Genomic DNA, 10,258 nt, shown 5'->3' on the forward strand with positions numbered 1-10,258 from the left:
ATGAAATATAAAAGTTGAGGTGGGTGATGATTTCATGTGTTTTATGGGTGATAAATGTTTCTGAAAATCCACAGGCACTAGAGTGCCCATAAGAAGTACGTGGGTGGATTTGATTACGGTACCGCCCACCAAATTCAAACTCGGTCACCTGATTGGTCGACGTCGCTTTTTCGATGCGTTTACGTACTCCGAGATCAATTCAGCGCACGGCCATGTTAAATCTCTAGACGGAAGAGACAAAAGCCACAGCAACAAATAATTTCTCAAGAAACATTCGAAGAATTAATCATATCCACGAAGATTCAACTCCTTCAAATTTAGGAGGTAAACATAGTCAAACATGAATTTAGTTAAAATAGACATGTATCTTTCCCAACGTGCACAGCGTCTCTCTCTTGCGCTCGTATTAGCATTTAGCTAAGCTATCCTGTCTTAACAAAGTACCGCTGGTAGGTTGAGCTAGCATGCTGTTTAATAGTATGTTTTAAATATAGTTAACCGATCTCTCAACCTAGGAAATAAAGTTCACTCTGTCCCCAGAAAAAAAAAAAAACGTTTTGCGCTGAATTGTTCTTATATAATGGTTTGAACTATATTCGCGAACTCTTTCGTTGAATCGGAAACGAAAAAAACTTTGTCGATAAACCACCTTTGTGGTGCTTGTCGGCTAACGTTAGCTCAGTTAGCTCCGCTAACAACTCCTGACGCTCGCGCACAATTTTAGCTTCAGAGCTTAGCGTTAAACCTTTTTAGCTAATTAGTGAAGGACCTTAAATCAGATTCAAATTGAAACAGATGTGATATTAATCCAAATTGGCATACGAATTCCAGGCGTTTACACACTTTTAACAGGTGTTTGAAACTGTTAGCTAAACGCGGGTGTCTTATACACAGTTCTAAGTCTGAAAGTATTTTTGAGGTATGAGGTATTATTGTCGCAGAACTCTATTAAGTTATATATGCTCGGTTTATGATACCGATTTGAACACAATGAATATGATTTGAACACAACTGTTCATGTGTATTTTAAGGTAAACTGCGAAACTAACCCTTTGCTTGATGTCAGAAATAGCCTGTCATTGATATGAAGCTAATTTTGTTCTATAACATTCATATTTGGCAGGTGTTCCAGGATTTCCTCCACTAAAGTGTTCAGGAACTGTGACAGTAAAGTGAGGAGAAACGAGACATCGCGAAGCCAAGAGTGGAAACATTAATGAACTGTTAACTTAATTTTGGACTCGTAATCCTGCATTGACTTTCAGTTTGAAATCCCTCAGTGTCGTTGGAGTTTTTCTGCAGGTTAAATACGAGCAAGTGACACTGAGTAAAATTTGAAATTCCTTGTGACGAAGAGAATACTAGAATTTTAAGAGCACATTTAGAACCCTTAGCTGAGCCTCGTGCTTTTGAATGTAAATACTTTATACTTTTTGGATACCAAAAGGAAAACAGAGGGTACTTCAGGATTTCTGCAATCCAGCTGTTAAAAAAAAAAAGAAAATAATTAAAAGTGAATACTTTGTCACTTTTCAGGGATAACGTAAAGGTGACTTTTGAAAGGCATTAATAGATTTTTGCTCACTTGCATTTTTGAAATCCTTGTGCAAGACTTGAATTTTACAAGTACTTGTTTGCTAGTTGTTTTGTACGTTGACTCTAGGCTTGTGATATATTTATTCATATAAATATAATTTTCTCCTATTTTGGGAGAGCTTATTATTAATAATTGTTATACGCCAGACACTCTTTTTTTTTAAGAGGTCTGTACGTACCGGAAACTGTTTACAAAAAAGCGAATTGAGCGTAACAGTAAAACAGTTTGACAAATAGCTCAAAAGTAGCAACAAAACAAAACAAACAAAAAAAAAACATTTAGGGAAACATCTGACAATGGCTACAGCAAGAACAGAGATCCCTGCTTCAGTCATGCAAATGACCAAACAGAATGGACAGTCCAAGCCTATGACCCTCCAGTCGGGATCACTCACTTCCTCAACACAGTCAGGAAAAATACCTGTGATGCCCCAGAAAGGAAGCAGTATACCCCGAAGCAGTGGCGGTATCAGGTAGTCTTCATTTGATACAATTTGAAGAGTCTTGTACCTTTTGACATTGATGCCTCATATTAATCATGTTAGTTGAGCCGTTTATGAATAAAATAAAGTCTTGTATAAAGTCGAATTCATTTCGTGAACTATTTCTTTTAGGTTTGGAGATGACTGGAAGAAGTGCCTGCAACTTCCACCGAAAGACATGAGAGTGCAAACCACAGTAAGTAATGAAACCAGTTTCTTATTAGGTGGTTATATTGGAATGGGTTGCTGGTTTCTCAGTGTTTTTTTATTTGTATGCCCTATTTTTTGACAGGATGTGACTGCAACAAAGGGGAATGAGTTTGAAGATTACTGCCTTAAGAGGGAACTGCTGATGGGTATATTCGAGATGGGCTGGGAAAAGCCTTCCCCTATCCAGGTAGTCTAACCTGTGTACAGTTATAAAATAAACTGTGGTCTATTTGCTTGGCTTATGCCTTTTAGAATGGTTGTCAAATGAGCTTGTCCATATATTTATATCCCTCATTGTTTGTCTCTGTAGGAGGAGAGTATTCCCATTGTCTTGTCAGGGAGGGACATTCTCGCCCGAGCTAAAAATGGCACAGGTAAAAGTGGAGCCTACCTCATCCCCCTCTTGGAAAGGATTGATCTGAAGAAGGACCATGTTCAAGGTTTGACATGCATTGAATGAATTATTTATAACATTACATTATATATATTACTTATATATATATATACTACACATCAAAAGTTTGGGGTTGGTATGATGTCTCTTATGCTCACAAAGCCTTTATTTATTTGATTAAAAATAGTGACATTGTGAAATAATATTATTGCAAGTTAAAATATTTTTAAATGTTATTAATTCTGGTGATAGAAAGCTGAATTTTCAGCATAATTACTCCAGTGTCACATGATCCTTAAGAAATCATTCTAATATGGTGATTTGCTGCTCAAGTAACATTTCTTATTATTGTTGACAACAGTTGTGCTGCCTGATATTTTTATGGAAACCTTTTTTTTTTTCAGGAATGTTTGATGAGCAGTTTAAACTGAACTGCATTTTTGTTGCCATGTAAAAATCTATGACTGTCAATTTTGATCAATTTAATCCATCCTTGCAAAAGAATCTGGCTGACCCCAAACTTTTGTATATATACATTTATATATTCTTGTGTGTGTGTGTGTGTGTGTGTGTGTGTGTGTGTGTGTGTGTGTGTGTGTGTGTGTATAAATGTATTTTTCTTTTTATAACTTTTATTTTAGCCTTAGTAATGGTACCAACTCGTGAGTTGGCTCTGCAGGTGAGCCAGATAAGTATCAACATGAGCAAGCACCTTGGTGGCGTCAAGGTTATGGCTACAACAGGTGGCACCAACCTGAGGGATGACATCATGCGTCTTGATGAGACTGGTAATTGGACTTCTCTACCATCCTTTGAGTTTCCCAAGTTTTAAAATGCTTGTGATTTGAGAATTAAAGAAAGCGTTATAATATTTAAGTAAAAAAAGAAAAAAACTTTACATTAACGCTTACAAATGGCAGCCTTGCAGGCAAACTTAGGGTTAATTCTTCATTGAGCATTAAAGTTCAGTGAGTTCTTCAGTTTGAGCTGGAAATTTGCCAAAAGGCGGCGCTCTAAATGACTTGTTTTGTCGGGATGTCACACCTACCAACTGTTTTTCTGAAGTCTTGCCAGACCACAGACATTTGAGCAATTCTTAAGTTGTGCTTCCTTGTTCCTTAAAGAGCAATGATGTTTTTATAAGGAGTCTCATAATTAAATACACTTCATTATAATGCGGGGATGTCCAATCCTGTTCCCGGAAGGTCAATATCCAGCAGTTTAGCTCCAACCTGCCTCCACACACATTTGCTTGCAGGTTTCTAGCATTCCTGATGACCTTGGCCATTTCTCAATGTGCGTTCGTAAGCGATCTTGTGTTCTCGTATAGGGATGGGCATTCGATTAAATTTTCTTTGTCGATCGTCGGGAGAATTAACGATCGACTATCGATTAATCATTCATATTTTTATATTGAAATTCATTATTTCTTTAACTTTTTATAAATTAAAAATGCAATGAAAATACAAAAATACAGTTTGTTTGTCCTCGATGAGATCTTTATTACAAGAAGATCAACTTGTGGCAGTGAAACTGGACGTTCGGTAGACTTGAAGATTCCTGCGGTGCTCTAAAACAGCGGAACCTGCAGCTGCGAGCCGGCGTTCTTAAACAGAGACCCATGGCCACTTCATCCGTTTTATGTGATCGGATAGCTATCCGATCGTGAAAAGACCAAATGTAAATGCCCTCCGAAACGCATTCGAGACGGATTTAAACCCGATCGCTCAAACCACTTCAGGAGGAGATCTGAGACGCATTCCAGACGAAACTGGACAAGTGTAAATGCATCTGGTTGTTGAAACCACATATGCAAATTTGACTTATCCCAAAAATGCTAAGAAATAAACGTGTGAGAGCGTGTTATAGGCTATATGTCATGTTATAGCCAGATATGACGACGCTACTTCAACTCGCATCACCACATATGAGCATCTATTCATCAAGCCAACGTGCAAACTATCGCAAATCAAAGTGAAAGTCATCCATCAACACACAATCATCTTCATTAAAGAACCGAAATGATCTTACCAGGGCTGTTGCCGCAATATCTGGTTGCGGTCTTTGATTTAGAAATTTTCGCTGATGATGATCAATAAAATGCAGCTCATATCAGTTGCTTTCGGTGACGTGCAACAATTTAAATATGCATGTAGCGCGGGAATTCAAGATCGGACTTATATCCGTTTTGCTTTTGCAAAAGCACATTTATGTGACCAGGTGTAAATGGAATCGTTTTGATAAATCAGATAACTATCCGATCTGAGAAAACGCATTAAGTTCCCATAGAACTTCTGCACCAATCTACTGATTTCTGTTGAGAAAGATAAGCATGTTGACATGATCTGAGATCAGACGCGACCGCAACCTGGTGACAGCCAGTCCAGCCGCCGAAAACACCCGCTCTGAGGGGACTGACGTTGCAGGGATGCACAGGTACCTCCGCGCTAAAATGAATTCTATTGCTCCAAGACTCACACTACGCAACCTGCATTAGATTAATCGATAACAAATAAACGTGATCGACGAAATTCTTAACGATCAATTATCGATCGTCGATTAATTATGCCCATCCCTATTCTCGTACTATGTCGTCAATCGTCAAAGTTCAATTCCAGTACTCAAGAATGCAAATACAAGAGGACGAATGGAAGTACCTGGATTTGTTCTTCATATCGAGGATGCATCCAATGCAAACTTAAGAGAATCGAACCGTTGATGCATGTACGGAAGCCTGTAAGCTTTAAACTTCTCGTTCCCGCTGCAAGATCGCAAATATACAACATTCTTGGAATTGTGAAACATCCTTTGATTAGTTGGTTTAGGTGTGTTTAATTAAATTGAACCTAAAATCTGCAGGACAGTGGCCCTCCAATAGCAGGATTGGACACCCCTTTTATAATGTGGTTTTCAATCCTGGTCACCCACCACTCTGCACATTTTGTATGTCTCAGTTATCTGACACTGAACTCAGTTCAGTTCATGGATCTCTTTCCTAATGAACTGATGATCTGAATCAGGTGTGTTAAATAAGAGAGACATGCTAAATGAGCAGAGCGTTGGGTCCCCAGGATCAGGATTGAAACTGCATATGGGGCCTAGTCATCATGGCAGTTTTTTTAAATGTATTTAAAATAATTTAAATACAATCCCTATTTCTCTATCTGTTAACCTTAATATCTTTTCTCCCTAGTACATGTTATAATAGCTACCCCAGGAAGAATCCTTGACTTGATAAAGAAAGGTGTGGCCAAGGTTGACAAAGCTCAGATGGTTGTGATGGATGAGGTGAGAAAAATAATGCAAAAAGAGTTAATTTCCAACTAAGCATCCTTTCTAAATGGATCATAAGTTCAATGGGTTCATAATATCCGATTCGTTCTTCACAGGCTGACAAGTTGCTTTCTCAAGACTTTGTGGTGCTTATTGAGGACATCATCAGCTTCCTGCCCAAAAACCGTCAGATTCTTCTCTATTCTGCCACTTTCCCCACCAGTGTGCAGAAATTTATGGTGAGAGATACTGTTTTTATAATCATCCTAGACTTTTTGAAGCCGAATGTCTTTTAATGTGTAAAACATTTTACTATATCCAGATTATGTCTCATATAAATTTACTTTAATCATGCTAATGACTCTGTCCCGTTGTGTAGTCCAAACACCTTCAGAAGCCATATGAAATCAATCTGATGGATGAGCTGACATTGAAAGGCATCACTCAGTACTATGCCTATGTGACAGAAAGACAGAAAGTGCACTGTCTCAATACACTGTTCTCAAGGGTAAGCAGACATTCCCTCCAACATCTGCTCTAGATTCAACTGGCAGTTTGCTCAATTTCCTTTTGTATTACTCCAAAGCTTCTTTGGCATACTACATTTGAGTAACTGTATTATCTTAAAGCCTTTTTGAATGAATTGTTCTCACCTAGGGAAAAAGTTGTTTCATTTTCTCTCTTTTAATTCTATTTATTTGATATCACTTTTTCCTAGCTCCAAATCAACCAGTCCATCATCTTCTGTAACTCCACTCAAAGGGTGGAACTCCTTGCCAAGAAGATCACACAACTGGGCTATTCTTGCTTTTACATCCATGCCAAGATGATGCAGGTCAGCTTCAGAAGGCAGCTACATAATTCAAAAGTTGTTAAGAATTTATTTTTTTTATTTTTTTTTCAGTAAGGATGCATTGAAAAGATAGTGACAGTAAAGACATGTATATTGTTAAAAAGATTTTAAATTGCTGTTCTGTTGAACTTTCTATCCCTGAATTTTTTATCATGGTTGGTTTCCACAAAAATACTAAGCAGCACAATAGTTTAACAATATTAAGAAATGATTATTGAGCACCAAATCAGCATATTAGAATCTGTCATGTGACACTGAAGACTAGATTTTAAGAACTTTATTTTAAGTTGAAATATTTAAAAAATGTATTTGATCTTGATGAGCATAAGGAACTTCTATTATCACAGGAATACAGAAATCGTGTGTTCCATGACTTCAGAAACGGACTGTGTAGAAACCTGGTCTGCACAGGTATGGATAGCCACATTCGCAGCACTCTTCCTGTTTTTAAGGGATTTTCCTAAATGTTTCTGAAACATTCTTGGTGGTGTTTTTCCTGTCACAGATCTTTTCACAAGAGGAATTGACATCCAGGCTGTCAATGTAGTCATCAACTTTGACTTCCCCAAAAATGCAGAGACGTACTTGCACCGTATTGGTCGATCAGGTAACCATCAACATCATCAGAAGTTAACTGATTATTATTGTAGGGTTTCCATTTATCATTTGTGTTTGTTTTTTTTAATCTGTTTGTTAATTGAATTGAGTTTTCTCTCTCTGTTCTCAGGCAGGTACGGTCACCTGGGTCTGGCCATTAACCTGATCACCTCAGAAGATCGTTTCAATCTAAAGGGCATTGAGGACCAGCTCATGACTGACATAAAGCCCATACCCAGCAGCATTGATAAGAGCCTGTATGTGGCAGAGTTTCACTCCCTGAACCCTGATGAGGAGGAGGCTGCTCACAAAGCAGGCGAGCTTAATTAACCCTTACTGGTAAGAAGGCCATGTTCTGAATGACCTGATCTGAAGCACTTCAACTTGTTTATACATATGTGACTATTCAGACATACCAATATCTCCCTTTCTTTCAGGAGAATAAAGGGACCAATGCTTGGCATTCTGCACAATTTCTACTGAAGACAGACGCAAAGATGACTTTTTTTTTTTTTTTTTTTTTTGTAGTTTATTTTCTCACCAAATGCTTCAGTGGTCTGAAACTGCCATGGTAAAAAGTGATCAGCTGCCACAAGTTTAGGGGCCGGTATAAAGTCATTAGGCTTGTTCTCTATGGACTCACTGAGGCAGCTTACCCTTTTTCCATTTGAAGCACAATAAGCCACTGTTCTTTGGACCCAGAGCCTTGGCAAAGACCATTTACCATCCATAACTGCTGTTCATAAGGATTTTGCCCCCTCTTTTATTTACCAGAACAATAAAAAATAGAAAATACTGGAAGGAGTTGGTGCCAAAAACAAATTCCCAAGCTTTACTAGGAGTGCATTTAGTGCTATCTATCCATCGCATAATGTGAAAGGTTTTTGCGCATTATATGATGAGTTTTACTTAGAGCTTTACAGTTGATCAGGGAAAACTAGGGAGGTTTGACACATTCATAATGGTCTTCTGTTGGTTGTTTACAGCCTTGTGTGTGTGTAAATATCTTGAGAGAGGCTTGTGCTTTCAAATGCAAACAGACTTTTTCTTTGGCTAACTCGTCTCATCACCGTGTCATCTTTCCCAAAAGTTTTTGAGAGCATCCAACTTTTTTTTTTTTTTTTAATTCAGTCTTCAGCCATCTCTATCTCTCTAAGTGCCTTAATCTATATACTTCCTCTGGGTAGGAGGGAGCGCTCTAGGTGTGCAGTGCAAAAAATAAATCTGCTTTGGTCAGGATTGTTAGTGGAAGAAATTGTTACCAGCTAGATTTAGACTTGTCTAATACCTCAAACCCATAAATCACTTGTTCTCTATTTGACCCGCCGGTTTGTTGGTAGTGAACAGTACCTACCTCAGCATTGGCTGGGTGAGCAATAGATTTGCTTGTGTCTGACAACCAGGTATCCCAGCTCAGATGTTTGGTAAGGCAGGACTTTTAATTTCAACAATTCAGCCTGCATTTTTTTTTTAAACTGACAGACAGTTTAGGTTGTTCATTTTCCCCAGATGAAACAGTCAGGTTTTATTTCATTGAAACAATGTAATGTGATTGATCAGATTCAGTCTTTCCCCGATGGTGTCTAATGCACAGAAATAATCGAAGTAATGTCTTTTACAACATATCAGCACACATGCTGAGATGAAATGGCAGCTGTAATAAAGTTGGTAGCTCTTGAAGTGTACACTTTTGTCCCCTGTTGTACGTGTTGAATTGTGCTCTCTGCCATGTGTTGTATTAAGTAGATGTATGTTTTACTGCGAGGATTTATGGGATAATGGCCAAAGCTTTTTGCTCCAAATGTCAATGCCAGCCTATTCTGTCCCTTCTCTTTTAAACAAAATAAAGTCCAGCATATTCTCCAGATGTTTGTATTCTTTTCTAAATACCTTAAATCAAGGAAACTATAATTTTGTCATGTGAGTGACCTAATTGTTATTGGTACTGAATAAATATGCTTATTTTTATAGTATAGGCAAGTATGCTTGAACTATTGGTTGCCAATTACAACACAAACAGCACTGTGGGGCTCTTTGGCTAAAATGGAAGAAACTCAGACATTAATCTCTTAAGCACTTCAGCCTCTTTGGGAGGCTAAAGAAAAGCCAATTCTGTTAAAGATCAATATCAGCCCCTGCCTGAGGAGGCCATGTACGGTAAGTTATAATATCACACTTTTTTGTGCTGTGATGGGGAAAAATGTGAGAACAATAGTTAGAGCTAAAAATCTTGTTGGCGTCAAAAGCAATATTATAGGCAAAGCTTTGGTTTTTGTGCAGGATTTATTAGTCTTTAATTGTAGAGAAATGAACTTTCATGATTAAAATATTTTAATGTAAATATATTAAATGAATTTGAAGGAGGTTTTGTATTTATATTATGTATGGAGGAACATTCTCAAGTGTTTAAAATCAAAGAGAGTGTATCAATTTAATTCAGTATCACTAGAACACTTTTGAGGATAAAATATAAAAATACAATTTAATTCATGATGAATATATAATTGTAATATAACATATTTTCTCACAATTCTTATGATTTGTCCAGGTGGAAACTTAAATCAGGGACATCTAAAAACCATATAAAAAAAAAAAAACATTTTCATTATTTTATATAAAATGAACTTTCATTGAAATAAAATAATAATATATTAAAAACTTTATTTATTTGTAATGTAAACTGTTTAAAATCTGAATGGCAGTTATTAAAGATAATAAAGAATCCTATGACACCACTCATACACTTGCTTTATAGTAAAGAACATCCTGCCGTCTATTTTTAATGTCAATGTTTACAACAAAAAACATGCATGAATAAAATGCAAATATACAGCCCCATACCCTTGAAGTGTA

The 10,258-nt window shown here is 37.2% G+C and overlaps 1 protein-coding gene across 2 annotated transcripts; it reads left to right on the forward strand.

The window, feature by feature from the left end:
- Positions 1–164: 164 nt before the first annotated feature.
- On the forward strand, positions 165–9,285 carry ddx61 (DEAD (Asp-Glu-Ala-Asp) box helicase 61). Of its 2 annotated transcripts, none has more exons than XM_081388766.1 (14): positions 165–324; positions 1,124–2,069; positions 2,211–2,274; positions 2,371–2,475; positions 2,599–2,728; positions 3,324–3,470; positions 5,876–5,970; positions 6,072–6,194; positions 6,335–6,463; positions 6,674–6,790; positions 7,156–7,219; positions 7,314–7,415; positions 7,536–7,744; positions 7,843–9,285. In XM_081388766.1, the coding sequence occupies exons 2-13, from the start codon at positions 1,894–1,896 to the stop codon at positions 7,733–7,735; spliced, it is 1,452 nt and encodes a 483-aa protein (XP_081244892.1). In that variant the 5' UTR covers positions 165–324; positions 1,124–1,893; the 3' UTR covers positions 7,736–7,744; positions 7,843–9,285. The 2 variants fall into 2 exon arrangements, with proteins under 2 accessions (XP_081244892.1, XP_081244893.1); XM_081388767.1 differs by having other exon boundaries at positions 182–1,031.
- The last annotated feature ends 973 nt before the right edge of the window (positions 9,286–10,258 follow it).

The sequence above is a fragment of the Scardinius erythrophthalmus genome (assembly GCF_964197995.2).
Source record: "Scardinius erythrophthalmus genome assembly, chromosome: 16".
NCBI lineage: Eukaryota > Metazoa > Chordata > Actinopteri > Cypriniformes > Leuciscidae > Scardinius > Scardinius erythrophthalmus.

Excerpts from the sequence above, each read along its gene's own strand:
- ddx61 (XM_081388766.1), top strand. The coding sequence starts at position 1,894 with ATGGCTACAGCAAGAACAGAGATCCCTGCTTCAGTCATGCAAATGACC. Across the intron at positions 2,070-2,210 it reads CGAAGCAGTGGCGGTATCAG|GTTTGGAGATGACTGGAAGA; the intron begins GTAGTCTTCATT and ends TATTTCTTTTAG. Across the intron at positions 5,971-6,071 it reads AGATGGTTGTGATGGATGAG|GCTGACAAGTTGCTTTCTCA; the intron begins GTGAGAAAAATA and ends CGTTCTTCACAG.